The sequence below is a fragment of the Ambystoma mexicanum genome, chromosome 13, assembly GCF_040938575.1.
Source record: "Ambystoma mexicanum isolate Mex_15411 chromosome 13, UKY_AmexF1_1, whole genome shotgun sequence".
In the NCBI taxonomy this organism is placed as follows: Eukaryota; Metazoa; Chordata; class Amphibia; order Caudata; family Ambystomatidae; genus Ambystoma; species Ambystoma mexicanum.
The window spans coordinates 435,712,208-435,732,617 of NC_090938.1; the positions used below are offsets into that span (position 1 = coordinate 435,712,208).

Genomic DNA, 20,410 nt, shown 5'->3' on the forward strand with positions numbered 1-20,410 from the left:
GTACCTCGCACAGTATCCTGCCGTGCCGAGGAACGAGCGGACGTCCGCCACCTGCCGGGGCTCGCCGAGGTTGGAGATCGTCTCGACCTTCTCGGGGTCGGGCATCATGCCATCCTTGGAAAAGATGTGTCCAAAGAATTTGAGTTTCGTTTTACTGAACCGGCACTTCAAGATGTTAAGCGTGAGGCCGGCTCTCTGAAGGGCTTCGCAAGTGTCATGAAGTGCCCTGTCATGGGCTTCCTTGGACGATCCAAAGACGAGAATGTCGTCGCTGTAATTAAGCGCCCCTTTTATAGGTCGGATGATCTGGCGTATTGCCTCCTGGAAAATCTCAGCGGCCGATGAGATTCCAAAGTTCAGTCTCCGGTATCTGAAAAGCCCATCGTGGGTCGCAAACGTGGTTATGGGCCGGGAATCAGGGTGGAGCTCCAACTGATTTAGGTCCAGTTTGGAGAACATTTGTGCACTGTTCAGCAGCACAATCATGTCCTCGATACATGGTCCCGGGTGTCTCTCCCGTTGAATCGCCGTGTTGGCCACCCTCATGTCCACACACAACCGGATCTTTCCCCCTTCCTTGGGTACTACCACGAGGGGGGACACCCACGGCGTCGGCCCCGTCGCCGGTTCGATGATGCCGTCATGGAGCAGTTGCTGGAGTGCCTCCGAAACAGTCTCCTGGAGGTGAAAACCAACCCTTCTGGGATGTTGCGGCACTGGCCGTACGTCGGGGTCGATGTGGAGCCTGATGGGGGGTCCCCGGAGCTTTCCTAGCCCCTCGCATAGCTTGGGGAAAGCACCCACGATGTCTTCTTGTGAGACGAGCGATTGAGTCTGATGAGAAGCTATCGATCCTACAGCGTTCCCCAGGCTGGGGTAGGCCGCTGCGGCGGTGATTACGTCTCCCACATTCACGTGGATCTCGATCAGCCCCAGAAGCGACGCCGTGTGGTAGCTGAGGAGGCATCGACTCCTGGCGAGAGACCGTATCACGTGAATGGTCGCATCCACTTGCCGCCCATTCAGGAGAAGGCATTGGGTGAATTGGCCCACCGTCTGTAACGGGGTGGCAGCTCCCCACTGGAAAATTCTTTAACGGGACGGATTGAGCTGTGGTGGGCATGGTATACGATCATAGTCTTGTTCACCCATGATGTTCACTGTGGCCCCGGAGTCAATCATAAATTGAAATTGGCAGTTCCCCATCTTGAGCGGGATTTGCGGGGCCTCCCTGGCCTCTTTGTTATCGAGTATGAGGTTCACAAACTCGTCGTGGTCGTATTGGTCCTGCGGTGCGTAGTAGGCCATCGCCTGGTCTTCTTGGTAGAGGGTCTCAGGCCTGTAATCTGCAGGAGGGTTGTCATATTCGTCTGTGAAGTGTCTAGGCTGATCAGCCTGATCGTACGGTGGGGCGTATCCTGCCGCTTGGTATTCATCCATCGCTCGAACGTAGCGCCTCTGCCCGAAACCCTGTTGGTATGGTCTAGGCTGACTGTACTGCAGGGGCTGCGGCCGGAAAAGCATTCTGGGGGCCGCCTGGGGTCGCATCGGAAAAGGTACGCCCTCCCTGCAGACGGAGTGAAAGTGTCCTTCTCTCCCGCAGTTGGTGCATCGCTGGGACAGGGCCGGGCAGGACCCCGAATGGGGGAAGGACATCCCGCAGCGGTAGCACTGTCTTTGTAGACGCGGGGTGGACGTCGAAGAGGGTGTCGGCGGCCTGTATGGCTGAGGGCCCCTGTCGCCTTGACGGGGGGGCAGTATGGCGGCCACAAGTTCCCCCGTATCTGCTTTAGGGTTGCTGGAGTGTCCCATGGCTGAGGCCTGCGCATCCACTCTCTCGTGAATGCGGGCAAGTTCGCTGACCTCGGGCATGGTGAGCGGTTTTTTGAGTAGCTGTTTCTTGAGTGCGGGGGAGAGGCACCCTTCGATTACCCTCAGTCGAATGGCTTCCTCTAGCGAGAACGCATCAAATTGGCAGTTCGCCCCTTTCACTCGTAGACGTGTGATGAATTCGTCGACAGTCTCTTGCGGGAGTTGGGTGCACTGGTTGAACAAATATCTTTCATAGTCCCGGTTGACCTCAATAATCAGCAGTCTGTCCAACGCACCAATCAACTTGGGAAATGTATCTTGCTCTGCGGCCGGAATGGCCTTGACAACCGTTTTGATTTCCCCCCCTACCAGGTTGAGGAAAATGTCTCTCATGTTGGGGGAGTCCCCGTCGCCGGATCCTCTCACGAAATGACGAAAATCATCCATCCAGTCGGTCCACCTGGGGCCTTTGGTGGCTTGAGGAGTCATGGTGAACGGCGGGGGCAGACGTAGTTGAATCGACTTCGCCGCCCGCGGCAGTTGAGGAGAGCCCTGGCTGGACCCAGGGTTGGAGGTGCTCATGGCGCCTGGGAGACGAGGCCCGCACGTGCGTAGGCGACGCGTGGGGCGAGGTAGTCGGGCCTAGGCCGAGCCTACGTGCACCCGGCGCCCGGCAAAGGGAGTCCGCCGCTTTTGCCGATTCAGGCCTCTTCAACGGCCAGGTGTCGACAGGCAGGGTACAGGACGGAGGCGTGGGCGGTATCGCTTCCGCGGAGCTTCGGTGGAGGAGGTCCGGCGAGGCGGAACCGGCGGAGTGCCGTGTTGAGCGGAGGTGGAGCAGGAGGAGGAGGTTCGCTGGGTTGCCCACCACGAGCGGGCTGCTGCAGGAGGAGGACTCCAGTGTGCGGGAGAAATCCTCGTCGCCAAATGTTGCCTAGGGATCTAGGCCCAATGAAGGACGCACACACGGAGAGATAGGAGGAACTTCTTTATTCTTCTACAACCAAGCAGGAACTGGCGCTGGCTGCGCACGTGCCCCATAACTCCCTTGCCCACTCTAAACTCCGCCTTTACAACGGAGGGGGCTCATGAGCATTAACCCCTTGAGCCCCGGGTAACAGAGTCTTTTTCTAAATTTGTAGTGAAGTAACTGGTAGGTTTCTGTGCTGGGTGCCTGCCCTTTTACCCTGCATCTGGTGCAAATACCTACCAGGCGGTAGGGCTAGGGCAGAATCTGCACAGCTGTACTTTGGGTAGTGCACTTCTGCTTGTCTTACATGATCACATCACAGCAGGGGACAGACTAAGTTTACAAAAGGGTAAGCCTTAAATTGAGTCTAGTAGTAGATCTCCCATTGCCATGTGCAACACATGCCATAAAGGCTTAATTCCAATCGAAGAATCGGCAAAAGTGAATTTGTGTGTGTGTGTGTATTTATTTATATTAAAGACAAATGAGAATTTCATATTCAGAAGTAAAACAAAATGTATGGCCATCATTTTTGGGTATGATTAACTGCATCCTTGAATATTTTTGAACAATTAATTACTTTGTAAAATGTATTGTTAACTTTTCATTTATATTCACAGAAACAAATAAACGATGGTGATTCCTCCATAGCCAGTACTGCAAATTACAAACCTCCTGTGGAGGAAGAGGAAGAAGATGCAGCCGAGCACAAGGAGGAAGAAGGTCCAGAGGAGTGCTTTACAGAAGGTGAGTACCGAGACTCCCAACACTATGCTTCATTTTATTTGCTTCATTTAAAAAACAAAATTACTTAATTTAAGACAAGACACTAATGTGTCAGGTGAAGGATTAAGAACATAGTTCACAAACATTGTGTCATGGCAATTACTATTGGTCCCAGTGGATATAGCTCAGGGAATTTCAATCTAGAACCTGACCTGAAATTCTGGAATGGCTTAAATGCAATGTTGTTTGAGAAGGCCTTCCCAGAGTGTGTATGACGTGATATAATCACTGTGTAAACCTTGCTAAATTAATTACACCGTTATCTTCTAACGTTACTAATAGAATGTTGACTTGTATCAAGACAGGGATATGTTTTTTTTAGGTGGGGAAAAGTTTATCACCTTGAAGGTATGTAACTTTATTTGTCTCTGTGAACCTGTCTGTTTGCTTGCTCTTATCTATCCCATCTCCTCTCTAGCACTTCCTTATGTGCACATTGACATATCTTTAATACATGTTGCACATTATAAAACACAAAGAAAAAATCATTTAAAAATTAAATTGCAGGGTATGGAGATGATGGTATTTATGTTGATGGCTAAGATGGTATTGATAGGACAGTGGTTGGAAATCTTTCAATTGTGGACATTTAAGGCATTTGAGGCTTTGAGCTGCTCTAACGAAGGACATGAGAGCTTTGTAATGGATAGGAAATGGGAAGAATGACTTAGTCTTCGGCTGCATACTGCGTCGACTAGTCTCTGTAGATGCCCTGAATTGGATGCAGATTTATAAGGAGCCAGATTAACAAATTAGGCAAGAGCTTGGAAAGTGAGTTAACAAAGAAAAACGGATCATGAACTGCAAGGAAGCCTAGTACAAGATGGCTAGTCAGAGTTTAGTTGAAGATTCTAGTGAAACACATTTCACCAATCCAGACTTTAGTGCACATAGAATAAAACAAGCATATGCTATTGAACAGCTTGACAATCACATAAATGTGCAACACAATACTTAATGAAAGACAAACAAAATAAAAGACAGTGAAGTGAGGCCTTAATACATTGGGAGGGAAAAAGAAAAAATGTAAGCAAGTTAGTAGTCTTCTTAAAGTGAGGGAAAAAGATGGGACTAGAATCCTAGTTTGAGGTCAAGTCTATAGTTTCTGGGTACTTTGGGGTTACAGCATCTCATAATTCCAACACAATATTGAGATGGGAGTTTTCCTTTTGCAGGAAGCTGCAAAGCCTTAGGAAATGGTGAAGAGAAATGTACCCATATCCCACTATGATCCAGTCTTTTTGGGCCTCATTACAACTTGGCTGGTGTGGAATTAACATGGCGGTATGACTGTATACCGGCACGTTTCTGCACCGGTCAAGTACAAGCTAGAAGCTGGAGGCAAGTCAGGAGCCTTACCGACAAACCTCGCCGGTTTTACCAGCACTGTATTACCTACCGGTTCTGGTAACACCAACAAATCCCTGCTTGGAGTCCAGTTGGACTCCATGGAATGAGGATGTGCAACCATTGGCAGGACTCATAATCCAGAAGTAATACTGCTGGACCGAGTGCTGGTAACTGTATTATTATTTTCCGGTATCCTGGCGGATTTACCCGGGTGCACAGGACACCCAATAGACTGGCATTGCTGCTTCGGACATTCATGAGGTGTTTGATTCTTTTCATTGGGCTAGCGTTGGACGGGTGTTTTGTGCCTTAGGCTATGGGGAACAATTCAGGAGATTTCTGCAGGAGGGATACCAAATTCCTACGACTAGAATAAAATTAAACAGACAGCTCTTGGAGAGCAACTCTCATGGGCCGTTGCTCGTTTCCGGACTGGCAGTTGAGCCACTTGCATATGCCATTAGGGCCCAGGAAGATATACAAGGGGTTTCCCTTAAAGCTGCGCCTTTCACCGATGATATTGCACTTATTATAGGCAATATGGTTTCCTCTTTCCCGGCTGCAATAAGGGTTTGTGGAGAATTTGAAGGGGTCTCAGGCTTCAAGATTAATGGGGATATACCTCAGGGTCTGGATGTCTATTTTTCCTTGGGAAAATCAAACAAAAATGAAGGGTTTGTCCCTGATTTGTTGGCCAAAAGATCCCATGAACTATTTGAGTATCCGGTTATCGCCTGCTGCCCACCATCCCGCCTTGTCAGTGTCATGTACTGAGGACTTAAAACGCTGAGATCAGCAAGAGGTTTCATGGAAGGTAGCATTTTGGTGCTAAAAATGACCCAGATGACAAAACTGATATATGTATTCGGGACCTTGTCCCTGCAGAATCCTCTGTCTAAAGCTAAAGCTCACCCGGTATGGGATCTCAATGTTGTATTAGCTGCAATTTTGCATAAACCATTCAAACCCATGTCATCAGCAGACGTAAATCTTGTTTTGTGGAAGATCGCTATTTTTATGGCCATTACTTCCGCTAAAAGGATTAGCGAACTTCAAGCTCTGTCTTCAACACAGCCATATACTTTATTTCACAAGGAAAAGGTGGTGTTGAGCACTCATCCTAAATTTTTGCCTAAAGTAGTGTCAGCTTTTCACTTAGACCAGGAGACCATTTTGCCTATGTTTTTTCCATCCCTGCAGACAGACACGGAAAGAGTTCTACATATGCTTGACGTGAGGCAGGCATTTAAATTTGATTTGGGATGATCAAGCGCTTACAGAAAATCTGACAGCTTTTTTGTCTCTTTTGGTGGTCAACACGCGGGCCTTCAGGCTTCGAAGGCTACAATAGAAAGATGAATTGTCTCCTGCATCTATGAAGCTTAAAAGCTACAAAAGAAATCAATACCCAACGGCTTGCACACCCATGCAGTCAGAGCTAAGACAACAGCTGTTGCTTTCCAAAGGAGCGTCCCATGGGATGTCATCAGTAAGGCAGCAACTTGGTCTTTGTGGTTTGCGTTTTGCAAACACTACTGTATCGACACTGCAGCCAGAGCGGATGCCAGATTTGGCCAGGCAGTGCTACAGAACCTGTTTTCCTAGGTTATTGCCAGCCTCCCAAGGGGATTAGTGGTAAGTAATCTCCCAGAAGTATGGAGGAAAGGGTCCAGGATCTAAGAGTAAGAACAAGTTACTCACCATAGTGACTCTGTACCCTTAGTCCATAGTCCCCTTTCCTCCATGTGCTGCGTCTGCCGTCCCCCATTAATTAAGCTGTTAATCTGGTGTTCCTTCTACCAGATGCAAGGACTGAAGGGTGTTGCCGGTAGGAGGAGTCAGCAGGGCTAGCCATGCTGACGCTCTGCTGCCTGCCATGCATCCTACATTTCTTAAAGGAGATATTTACTTTTGTGCTGTGCAAAAGTGTTCCGGTCCTTCCCCATAGTATGGATCTCTCATAAGTATGGAGGCAAGGGGATTATGGACTAAGAGTACAGAATTCACTACAGTGAGTAACTTGTTCTTTAGTTAACACAGAATTCCCCTGGATTTTCATACAATACTAGCTATAATTAATGGGAAAATCCCCTATGATAAAAGGGTACACAAAGCCACCAGAAGCCATAAAATGGTGAGGCTGGAAACAAAGAAATGCAAGTTGAAAAAACAGGAAATATGACTTTTGCAGATAAGACTGATTCCCTCCATCCTACGCTTCAGGAAGGAACTGAAGTCCCTACTCTTCAAAGAAGATCATGCCATGTGCAGGGGTCTGTAACCCATGAAGGTCAGAACCGATGACCGTAACATTCATTATGAGTAGTCTCTGCTTTGCCAGAACACTTGAAAAGCTTGTTGGAAGTTCTCTTTTCACCAGTACAATTGCGTTTTTACTTATATACCAAAGCTCAAAATATCCTAGTGTATGCCTTATTTTAGCATTGTCCATTGAAAAACCCGGTGAGCCTGGACCCTCAATATCTTCAGATACTTTCTTTCTTTCTGCTACTCTTCCCAATCCTGGAAGCAATTAAGGAAGACACTGTTCGGGACACTCGACACAGTTCCTGAGTCTACCAGAGGCAGAGATCACAGAACCTCAATCAGAACAGGCTATATATTTCTTCAATGAAAATGTGCACTAGGATACTCTCTGTTTTTCAAGATTCAATGATCTCGGGACAAAGATGAGTTTGACGAATGTAGGTGATGAACTGCGCTAGCTGGTCTTGTCCGTGATCATGTAACATCCTGCTCAGTGCACAGGCCCAAACACCATTATAAATCCAGTTGGTCCGCTGCAGGCAGTGGAGACACCACCATGCCAGTGGCATATCATAGCAACCCATTTTATTTTTGATCTACCATCCTTTCATGGAAAAACCTACCTAATGATAATCGTGGATTGTTTCACTCAGGTGGTTTCACTACCGATGATTGTTGATCACCTTGTCTTCCGGGGGAAATTGAAAGCTTTACTATTCTAGAGCGCACTTCACTTTTATCTTATTGAACTCTCCTGTTTCTCTTAGCGCCATAATGCCTCTTGGCGTGCGTGCGCTCTATAAATCCCGATAACATAACATAACATAACATAACATGGTGCACTTTATAGAACTGGATGCTCTGCCTTCAGATGTCCAATAGGAAAGTATCTTTTACACGACATATATCATCTTCTTGGACTTGTAGAGAATGAAATATCTGTCAGAGGGACTCAGTACCTGTGTTTTTTCTGGAATGCCTTTCGTGCATTTATCAGCGTACAAAGGGCCCTTTGTTCTGGTGATAATCCACACAGTGCTTAATTTGGGGGCCGGGGCTGGGTTGCCAGGGCTCAGCCCTAGCACTTATTTCTACTCCTAGCTTGATTATGTTGTACTATTTTGGCAACTTTGTTATTTTAATTGTCAGCAAGTGCTCTGGAAATGCAGTCTGACCAGAGGTTCCATATCTTCGTGTTGCTTCACTTTTTGCTGGTATACCTACTTGTGCCCCCATTTTCTCCAAGTAGTCTGTGAGCATCTATCTTGGATTGACTTGGACACGAACCGCCAACTCACCTTTTCAGCATAAAACCAACCTTGCTGTGCTCCGGCGCACACGCTCTCAGCAAGTGCTGTGAAAGTGCAATGACAGTTTGGCAGGAGGCTCTGTCTCTTCGTTTTGCTTCACTTTTTACTGGTAGAAAGTTATTAGAATATCCAGTCTTCAACAGCTATGGCGCTATCCAGCAAATTATATGAAGTCTTCTAGTAGGCTGCTAACTTGGGCTATGTCCTGTGACTGGTCAGGACTATATATGATTTATGCAAGCCCTTAAGTTGCGCTCATCCAAAAAGAGTTGATGTGAACAAAATGTGATTACAATATGTCTTTTAATTGCTCAAACATAAATTGCAAAAGAAAAATGTTTTAGTACATTTGATGCTTCCAAAGAAAACAAAAAATAGATAGACTCAGGTTACAGTTGCACCACTGTTAAACTTTCAATTTCCAATTAGGACACTTAAATCAAGAGCAAGCATCTATTTTCCTGGGTTAATTCAGTTTGAGTTAATAGAGTCACCTTGGTTTTGCTGATATATAGCAAATATTGTTTCTTTAGATTTTTCCAAATAATGATTGATGGATGTGTGCCTCGACACGTTTCCCCACCGTGGTTGTGGGTGGTTCTTCAGGAGGCGTGACAGAGTGTCTGAAAGTCTTTCAATTAAATCCTTTCTCAAATTATAAACAAGAAGGCTGTTATCCCTGTGATACAAAGACAAAGGTAGAATAGTTTTCTGAGTGAGGTTTAGGGGCCTTGCAATAGTTGTAAATAGAACAGATTGAATATTGTTAAATAACGAGGATGAGATGTGTACTTACTATGTTGTATTTGTCATGTATCAAAGGTATAAGGATCCAGCCAATAATGTTGGAAGGAACGAATATAAGGTCTAGAGTTGGTCCTAGAGAGATAATATAGATAAAATTATACTACTGTGTATTGGCGGCATCTAGAAAGATAATGTGATCCTCATTTGAATGCTTGTTTTAAACTAAATGTCTACAAGAAGGCATTTAGACTTTGCTTTCCTGAACGAGTTAAATGGTCTGGGAATTCTGTAAAATCGAATGGTGAGGTCGCCATTGTTACCTCATAATTCAGCTCTATTTATCCAACGTGGTGACGTTGTTGCATAAACGTACGTGGTGACGTCATTGTGCAGGCGTAAATCTGCCATTTTGGGTCGGGATTAGATCCACGATATTGTGGGTACTGATCAGATGAATTAGAAAATATATTTTGAATGTGAAGATTATGGGACAAATTAATAGGCCCCATTATCACTACAGTAAAAGGCTAATATAGGCCAATAGATGATAAGAAATAATTATATTGTGTAAATTGACAATGAAAAAGGAATTGGTAAATCCCTAATAACACTAGATGTGACTGAAACCGGGCTAATAGGTGGAGGTGAGTTATCAAGCTCTATATTTGAGCTGGATCAGAGACTGAACTGGAGAAGTGTGTCTTGAAGTAGTGTGGTTATGACTGCGTCAATAATACCTGCTCCTAAAGTGTAACTTATGCAATACATGAATAGACAATCAGAGAGACAAACAACAAATTCAACAATGATATATGAATATTATTGACCAGAATTATTTATGTCCATATTGAGAAGTGGGAAAGTATTCAAGATAGGATTGTTAAACAAAATGGTAAAGTTCTTGGTCCAAATTCAATCCAGAATGGCATGTGGCCGTGTTACAGATCAATTTTGCTTCCTGTTTGGGCAAGATCTTGTCCACATTGCCTCCTCTCAGAGGAATATTGATTTTTTCTATTCCAAAGAATCTCAGTTCACTGAGTTGATCTGGAGTATGGTTGGTTTGGAAATGCGCTGATAGTGGTGTTTTTGTATCTTCATTGATTATACTCCCCTATTCTTTTTTTGAGTTGTCTAATCGTGCTTCCAAAATATGTGAGCTCACAAACACATTTGATGTCATAAATAAACATGGGTGCTGTTGCAGTTTATCAATTGTTTGAGGTCAAAAGTTGTGTGTTAGGCATTTGAATGGATTTCTTGGCGTTCTCTGAGTATTTGCATATCTGGCATTGGACACACTTGTAGTTTCCCCGTAGGGGTGCTTGTAACCACAGTGAATATGTTTTAGATGGTTCTGAGTGTCTGTGTTAAAAATGAGATGGACTTAGTTTGACTCTGAGGCTCTTGGATTGTTACGCTGACCTGGTATCCACGTTGGCGCCACACGATACTCGATGGAGGTCTAAGCGCTATCCCGGACCCCTCTCTGCTTGATTATGTGCCAGACGTTGGGTAGCGCCTATAACAAGAGAATGGAGGGTTAAGATACTGGTTCTGTGATGGGTGGACTCCCACCTCCCTCTGGTCCAAACCCCCTCCCTTGGGGTTATTGCTCACCTTAGGTTTTTGTGCACTGAACTCTCTGTCCTGCGTCTCTGTGCAGGGTCGTGTGGTTGGTACGGGCTTTCCCCTGGACCTAGTTACTTCACTGGTCCGTGTACCCTTATGTCGGGTCCTGACCGGCTGTGACTCCGACTCTGCTTGCTGTCTTCCAGGTGAGTTATAAGGTCTTTGATGTCTTTATTCTGTCTCTTTCTTTCCCTCCGTTTTCTCTGTCTTCTCAGCGTCTTGCTCCACTACGCTGTTCCCTAACAATGTCTCTTTTTGTTTTCACAGGGATGGTTGCGATCTCAGAGTTGCCGCGCTGATGGCGAAGACTACGATGAGTTATTGATGTGGAGTGCTGCACTGTCTATTGGTGTTAATTGCCAACCTGTGTTCTCTTCTCTTCTTTGTACAGGTTGCGGTGATGTTACGGAGTAATGTGCGATCGAAGCGCTGCTTTCCCAGGTAAGTGCTTTGTTAATGCTGACCTTGTTCCTTCTCCCTTGCAGGTTGCGGTAAAACCCGGGGATGGGCGACGTAAGAGAAGCGCAGGGTGCTGGCAGGACTCGCTGCTTGCCCAGGTAAGAATTGTTATTAATGCTGTCCTTGTTTCTTTACCTTTGTAGGTTGCGGCGAACTTGGAGATGGGTGAGGTAAGCGAAGCGCAGGATGGATTCAAGACCGGTTACTTCACAGGTAAGTGTTCTTGCTCGCTAATGCTGTTCTTGTTCTTCCAGGTTATGAATGAAATTCAGATCTAGGGCTTCAGGATCGGGCCGCCGGAGAAGCAGATGAGCAGGAGCTGGACACCGTGAGCGTTACGCTGCAGGAGTGCAGAATAACACAAAGTGTGTTCTGCTGTTTGGGTGTAGTTTAAATAGCCCAGGTAAAGTAGTTCCAGGCCAGGTAGTTCCAGCCCCAGCCACACCCAAAACACTAGACTGCATGGCTTAGTTCTAAGGAACTGAGCTGTGTAATAGGCCTCCATGTTGGATTAAGGTCCACAACTGGTATTGCTTTATTCCTGATAATGAGCCTGGTGCCAAAGGTGCCAGGACTGACTCCATGTATGTTTCTGATGGAGTTTTAAGGCCCTTGGGGCCAGTGTGAAGGGCTTTAGCCCCACTGCTGCCAGGGGGCCGTTATACCTGAGGGGGTCAAGGGCATGGATCGTGACAGGATTTGTGAAAATTTATGATTGGGTGTTCGTCTAGAACTGTGTTTAGGTCTTGATCTACTTTGAGAATATCTCAGTTTTTGTATAGGATTTTTTTGATGATATGGTTATCTGCTCTGTAGGTAGTGATAAATCTTGTTTTCTGTTGGTTAACTGTGGCCGGTTGTGGACTTTTATCTTGTAATACTTGCTCTCTAGTTCTTCTCAATGTTTTGTGATAGCTCTTTGAGATCAAAGCCTGGCTATACCCTCTTGAACGGAAATTTTTCATCATTGGCTGTATATGTATTTCGAAATTTGCTTGGGTGGTAGTTGCGTTTGATCCTTAAGGTTTGACCAAAAGGGATGTTATTGATGACGTGCCTAGGGTGGTTACTTGTCGCAAGCAAGGTGCTATTTACTGCTGTTCTTTTGAGATATAACGTTGTGAAGATCATATCATTCTGTAGGTAGAGGTTGATGTCCAGAAAGTTGATGGATTTTTGGCTACTTTGCATTGTCAGTTTTAAGTTATACGTATTTGTATTCAAGTAGGTGAAGTAGTTGTTAAGTTGTTGTTGACTGCCATTCCAGATTAGGATAATGGCGTCGATTTACCTTGCCCAAGAGATGACATTGTTATTGTCTGTGAATGATGGGTGCCTCCATGCGTGTTCAAGCTCGTAGTGCCCCATGTATAAATTAGCATACGATGGGGCGAATTTGGCACCCATGGCAGTACCTTGGATTTGTCTAAATAGTTGTCTGTTGAAAACTAATATGTTGTTGTTAATGGTGAAATGTAACATTTCCAAGATCATAATATTTTGGTCATAGGAAGAGATAGATCTGGTCTTCAGAAAATATTCCGTTGTATGTAGACCTTTATAGTGAAGGATACTTGTGTATAATGAAGAAACGTCCATAGTGACTAACCAGTAGTTTGGTTCCCAGTGTAGGTTTTCTAGTTGCTGAATTATATGTTTAGTATCACCGACATAGGAGGATAATGAGGCTGCTAGAGGTTGAAGTTGGTGGTCTATGTATTCCAATATATGTTCTGTCAAAGATTCAATGCTATTAATGGTGGGTCGAGTGGGTGGTAGATGTGTAAATGGTTTGTGGATCTTTGGTACAAAATATACTGTAGATTTTATTGGGAAGGATGTATTCATATATTTTGTATTCTTCATCTGTAATTAGATCCGAATCTCGACAAATTTGACTCATAATTTTCCAACCTTCTTCTAGTTTAGGCAGTGGGTTAGTGGTTCATTTTTCATAACATTCTTGGTCTTCGAGATGTACCATGGCCATTTTTATATAGTCTTCAGTGTCAAGCAGTACTATTTTACCTCCTTTGTACGCAATTCTAACTGTGATGTTGGAGTCATCCTCCAATTCCTTTTGTGCTTTATTTTCAAGTAGAGTTAGATTATGAGGAAGTTTATGTTTTGTGCCTTTCAGATAAATTCTTCTGAAGTCTTGCTGAGTGACTTTGAAGAAAGTGTCTATTACATTATCAGGTGCTAGCATTGGTTGGAATATGCACTTAGGTTTCAGAGTAGTGGTCGTTGAAAGGCCCATATTGATTTCTTGTTCTGATGCACATGATTCCAAAGTATATTGTTCATCAGGGTCTGGTATATTAAGTAATTGCACTGTTTGTTCAATGTGTTCCACTGTCAGGTCTGAAGGTGTGCTGTATGTTGTTGGATGTTTCTTCATTTTCATTTGTGCAAAAATATTTTTAAGTCTTAGTTTTCTACAGAAGTAGAATAGATCCATTGTGGTGGAGAAGTAGTTATAACTGTTAGTTGGACAAAATGTCAGTCCTCTGTTGAGTGCCTTAATGAGATGAGATGAAAGATCTTTGGTTGTCAAGTTAATCACTAAGTCTTGCGTTGGAGGAATGAGTTCTGTGATCTGGTTTTTACTCCTGTTTTTGTTAGACTTGTTTTTTAATCCTTTCCCCTTCTGCCCCTTTTGCACTTGGATTGGTTGTTGATGTACTGCTTCGGTTTGCATCCATTCTTGCATGGCATTTCATTAATTTTTGTTGCATAATTTCTTCTAAAAAAGATGATGTTTTGCCCTTTGATGTGGTAGTTTGTGACGAGGGTTCTCTAGTGGTTTATTCTTCCACTCTTGTTGGGAGTCCTTCTTCCAAATCAATATCACTACTAGTGTCTGCATCCGAAGTAGACCGTGTGGTAGGTGTGGATTTTGCCCCTTTAGGTTGTTTGGAATGTTTGTCTTGCCTGTTGGTTGGGGCGTTTATGAAATGTGTAGACTCTTGAATTTATAGTCTAATTCATCGTGCAAAAATTGTCTTTGCTTCTTGACTTTTATTTGTTTTTCATAGTTGTCTATAATTTCATCCAGTATCTCATAGCTTTTGAAAGTTTTTTCTGTGATGCTGAGTTGTTCTATTTCCTCCTTTATTGCTGTGATGTCCTTTATGAGTTTGTCATGTTGTTGCTTGGCGTTTTTGATTAACCTGTGCATCATTTCTTTCGATGTGGTAGTGAGCATGTCTTCCCAGTCTTGTAATCCTTCAATGTCATCATTTTCAAAAGGCGGGAGGATGCATATCTGCAATCCGCGTGGTATGCGATCTACTTGCAAGTATTTTTCTAGAGTTTTGATTTCCCACCACTTTGAGAATTCCTCTTTAAGTTTATGTAATGATTTTGTGGTTTCTCCCTCCACAGTGGGTTCCCTTGGGTATGGTCCGGAAAATAAGAGTTCAGCCACTTCTTCTCTCTGTGTATAGTTACTCAACATGATGAGTCCTTTGTTTGGTGTAAATGATTAGAACTATGGATGCTGCCTGCTGTATAAGTTCAATGAAAAAAGTTATTAGAATATCCAGTCTTCAACAGCTATGGCGCTATCCAGCAAATTATATGAAGTCTCCTGGTAGGCTGCTAACTGGGGCTATGTCCTGTGACTGGTCTGGACTATATATATATATATATATATATATATATATATATATATATATATGACTTAAAGAAATATTGCAAGCCCTTAAGTTGCGCTTATCCAAAAAGAGTCTTGAGGTGAACAAAATGTGATTACAATATGGCTTTTAATTGCTCAGACATAAATTGCAGAAGAACATTTTTTGCGGGTAGACCTACTTCTGCACCTATTTGCCTTAAGTGCTCTGTGAGCATCTATCTAGGACTGGTTTGTGACACGGACGCCCTCTCACCTCTTCAGCATAAAACCAGCCCCGCCGCGAGTTTGGCAGTTAGCCTGGGAGGTGCATAAGGCAGTAGTTGGCCAACTTTGGTTTGTTCACCGTGCTATTTGGCTGTGAACGTTGTGTAAACCCATTGAGCCGTATATCAGCTCTTTGGAAGAACTGCGAGAATGTGCCGGAATACTAAGAGGACTTCACAGCATGCTATCAGGAAAAAGGGTTTGGGCAAACTATCTTGCATTGATATTATTTCAGCTCCCCGGGTGTTTACTCAGCGAAAAGACCACCTGAGCTTGTCAATGACTTTGCCTCTTCCTCTGTCTCCAACGGGAGGAGTGAATCAAGGTCTAGTTGGTAAGGGCAGTAAAAAGGGAAAAAGGAGGGCAACGTTAAAATGAGTGACCTTTTTCCTATAATATCAAGAAATAAGAGTGTTGTGGTTATCGCTTCTGAAGACAGTGACTTTGATACATTAACTTCATCAGGGGAAATTCAAATATTCGGTCACAATGTTTTGCCGGCTGTCAGGCGATTTCTTTGACTCATCCTGCATTGAGCTGTTCCCTTTGGACTACACCTCCGATCTTCACTGGGAGTGAAAACAACCTCTTTGAAGTATCCGAACATTTACAGAGTAAGCAAGAAAGCAGGAGTGATGACTTTATAACTGACTGACAGCATTTTGATGGAATGCCTACATGGGCAGATTTCCACTTGGTTTTTGCCTCAATAGAAAAACTGTGTGAAAAAATTTGTGGGGAGCTTAAGGAGCAGATAGGTTAATATCACAGTGCGATTGATGACCCTAAAAATGGCAGCTATGGAGTCTTTAAAAACATTTATGGCTCAAAGGGGTCCAACCGATACTTGATATCGCTCCCTGAGGAACATGTGAAGAAGTCAGTGATCTTCGCCAAGTGCAGGAGTCTGAGTGGAATGAAATGAAAATGAAAATGAGCGGCTAAATCACCAATTAAAGAAGCCGGCTAAAAAAGCTTAAAAGGCAAATAATAAAACAAAAACAAGTATTCATATCTTCCAGAAAGTTTTTATGTAAGGTTATTTTGCCTAGCGTTGAAGATCAATGTTCATCAAAGCCTTATGAAAGACACATTTTGGACACAGCAGAAGTAATAGCAGAGGATAATGTTTCAATAATCACTGTGGGGTCATTTGAAAAGTGGGTACAACAGAGCGAGATGGGAAAGTGTCCTTCCAGGTTAGGACTACCTTTGAAAAAGATAGGAAAGGGGGGCTGCCAGTGTCTACGGTTCAACCCTTCAATGGAACCGTGGAAGGGTCCTCCTTTATTTGACATATTTCCTCAAGTGTCACAGGGTCTGGTGCGGGTGAATGAGTAATGCTAGACTGATATGTGTATGTCTTCTAAGCTTTTGGGAAGGGGGGTTAAAAGCATCTTGTGAAATGGTTCAACAAGTGGGTGCCGGTTTAGCCTCTGGGCAGAAACAGGCGTTGAAGCAGGACACTTAATGTCAAACATTGTTCATAGTTGATTTGAAAAAGAGAGCTCTGGCGGATGTTAATGTGGTCTCTCCGATAGTCTCTGGAAAGGAGTTGGGGCAAGTGCACGATGTAAGCCTTTTTGGTACCCACAAATTGTTGGAGTATATGTTCATTAGAGGTGGACCTGGCATCTCAGGTTTTGGCATTATCCAATGAGGTGCCTGGTCTTCAATTAATTACAACTAGTGGTATCGAACTGGTGGAATTTGTAGATTCTACAAGGTTAGACCGAGTTACTTGGCTGTAGCCTCAAGATTGGTGTATGAGGTTCTGCTTAGGGAGGCCCTGAGTCTATGTAAATTGGGTTGTGATCTTACCCCCTTTAAATCTATGGCCTGGGAGAATAGTGATCACTCAGGGCCATTAAGGAGTGTGGGGGGGAGGAGAGCGGATCCGGGGAAGGGATGCTCCTGGAAGGTCAGGTACGGAGACGGAGGTTATTTCTAAAGGGGTGGCAAAGGGGCAGGAGTCTAATCCTATTGATCGGGGGAAATGGAGATGGTTGGCTCTTTCATTAAAGGAGTCAGTTATGATATGATATGACAGTTTATTTATATAGTGCCTGTACACAATGGCCCTCATTACGAGTTCGGCGGTAACCATGCCGCTACTGGCCGAAATCGCGTCGGGGTCCGGGTCCTCGGAATGAAGACTTACCGGGCCATTACGAGTTCGGAAGGCCCGGTAATTCCTCCCTACAAGGACCCGGACACGGTCCTTCGCCATTCCCATTTCAGCCCCCATAGGGCTTAATGGGAATGGGAGAGGGAGCAAACAACGGGCCATTACGAGATGGTCCGTTGTTTGCTCCCTCTTCCCCTCACGTGACCCGCGAGGGGAACTCGTAATGCGGCGGTACGGAGTGAAAGGCGCCAGCACCTTTTACGGCGGCGTTCACTCCGTACCGCCAGGGTCGTAATGAGGCCCAATGTGTTTCAAAGTGCTTCAGGACAAGGGAGGGAACAAGGGAAAATACAATGACATTCTTACAGGCCATGAACAGTAGGGATGTGAAATTAACTATCATACTCAGCCTGACGACATTTCAGATAGTGCAAGAGCTAAGATATAGAGAAGGAAGGGAGGGGGATAGTGGGATGGAAATGGAAACAGATAGGTAACTGCCGTACTAGGCCTGACAGCATTTCCGGTAGAGTCAGAGAAAACAAAATGTGAGGGAGAGGGGTGCAGAAACGGGGGGGGGGGGGTGGAACAAAACAAACGACTACAATAGTAGGCCTGACAACATTTCAGATAGTGCTGGGGTGGGGAACCAGTAAGGGGAGAGGGGAGGAGACGGACAAAGTTGCTATCATACTAGGTCCAGGGACAATTCTGATAGAGTAAGTGCATAAAAGAAAGTAAGGGGAGGAGGGGAGGAGATATGAAAAGGGCAGAAAAAGGCGAAAGGGAGAGGAGGAGAGAACAGAGAGTAAGCCGTCAAAAAGAGTGGATAAGCAAGAGGGGAGAGCGAATACAATTGCAGAAGTCAGTAGTAACACATAATGTTGCAAGCCTGGTTACAAGATGAAGATGGGAACAGCATGATTCATGGCCACCATGAGAAAGGGTGACGCACCGTGAATCAATGTAGTCCAGTTACGCAACTGAAGGAAAGAAACCGCATCTTAAGGGTACAGCACGTTCTCTCATTTATTGATTGGAATACGAAGGGATTCTCTGCCTTATTGGCAAAACCGGAATTATGTATGTATTTAAGATATTTTATGTTTATTCTCCTGCAGGAAGTTTGGCTATTCTCGTGTCTAGTTTCAGATGGATTTCATATATCTTTCCAACTGGCAACTCGGGGGAAACGGGGTGGACATTCAGGAAGCCTGATAGTAGCAGTAAGAAATGACTCTGGGTTCGACATATTTAAGCATCAAAATGTGGGCAAAGGAGTTTTAGCGAATAGGTTGAAAAAGACAGAGCTGGGAGTATTTACAAATTTTCTTTTGGTGAATATCTATTGGTAGCATTTAAATGAGGACATAATTGAGGTATTGAATCTATTGCGTGTTTTATTTGAGGTTTGGTTTTCTGTTTATCTTAGAGGACAGGTGATTGTAGTTAGGAAAAAATACAGAAAATTAAACAGGGCGACCTTTGTAGTGATTATGGAAGACTGTGGCCTAAGTATGATGAATGTAGTTTTGAGTGGAGAGATTAATAGCCACCCGACATGGCACAAGGTAATTCCTCATCGATTGTGGACTATATGTTTGTTAGTAAGGTGCTTCTTGATCAATATGCAGATTTTAGGATCATTAACAATAATTTTTGCATTCATAATGTGTTGGTTTCTGAATTTAGGGTTAAAATGAAAATGCATAACAGTTGTTGTCTTAACTCAGTGACAGTGAATGCTGGCCGCTGTCGATTGAAATTGCATGGTAAAAAGATAGATCTTTTTAATAAGACTCTGAGGACTACTTTTGTACATTTTCCCTTAGAGTTAAAGTTGAGTACTTTGTTTGTGAGTACAATAAGTCAGCCTAATCAGAGATCAATGGAGTAATTAAATAAAGGACTTACCCTGTGTGTTCTAGGTAAACCTTATCAACATAGGTTTGATTTGTGTGTTGAAGATCATAAGCAGTTTTGTCAGAAAACTATATGAAGGATTAAAATGAAGGATTAAATGTAGTGATATGAATGCAGATGCAAAGATTTTCTGTATTAGGAAAGGAAAACAGAAATTTAAAAAATGGGTTAAATCGCATCAGCATCAATTAATCAAACAAGATGGAGAAGCAATGCTCGCTATAGCGGGTGGGAGGAGGGAGTCTACTTTCTGGTAATTAGTTAATGCAGTTGAATTTAATCAGTTGGTAGCACAGTCCAATCCCATTTCTGAAGAGGTATGGGTAAACTATTTTCTCCAGTTGTACGGAAAGCAGGATGGTGAGGTGGGTCAATGGAAAATGTTTGCTCTGGATGAGTGGTGTTTGGATTTCTCTATAGAAGACATAGAGAGACATATTGTGTAAGCTTGTGACTCACAAGCAGGGGGGAACCGAATCTCCTCTCAAATAAAATCTTCAAACAGGCTCCTGCTCTTAGGTCCAATATCCTGTCTATTTGTTTGGTATCAGGTAATAACGTCCCCATATATGTGGTCGCCATACATAATGTAGCTGGGAAAAGGTTGTGGTGACATTATATATGGTGACCATATATAGGGAGTCAAGGGGGCAGGGGTGTCCTCCGCTCCCCTTGGAAAAAAAACATGTTCACTGTAATAATGTCCCTGTAATTTTTTGGCAAGTTTTTTGCCAGGCAACATTTTTGCAGGGACATTATTAAATGGAACATTCTGTTTAAGGATATAGGGCCTCGGTCCAAGTCTGGCGGTCAGGAAATAAGGGTGCTGGTAGCAAGGGGGGCGTGGCTAGGCAGCTATGCAGTGAGGAGGCTCTAATCGTAGCTTCTGGTTGATCCGGAAAGATCTGTGCCAATAATGCAGATCCTGAACGACATATGACCCAGAAGTGTGGTGCTCCGTTGAGCAACACTGAGAGACCACAGGGGTGACGTTTGTAAACGTTTGGAAGCCACAGACCAGGGAACGTGCCGCTGACAAAAGCACTCTTGAGCCCATATGCAGATACAAGATGGCGGCAGAAGCACACAGCAACCTGCTCCGACCCACCCGTAGTAACAAG

At 44.2% G+C, this 20,410-nt stretch overlaps 1 protein-coding gene across 3 annotated transcripts in view; it reads left to right on the forward strand.

Moving 5' to 3' along the window:
* The window catches only part of LOC138521307 (sodium channel protein type 4 subunit alpha-like), a 3,496,387-nt gene that overhangs the window by 2,612,951 nt on the left and 863,026 nt on the right, over positions 1–20,410 (forward strand). For all 3 annotated transcript variants that reach the window (XM_069634046.1, XM_069634045.1, XM_069634044.1), the window contains one exon: positions 3,403–3,529. In XM_069634046.1, coding sequence (XP_069490147.1) covers positions 3,403–3,529 — 127 coding nt within the window. The remainder of the gene's footprint in view (positions 1–3,402; positions 3,530–20,410) is intronic.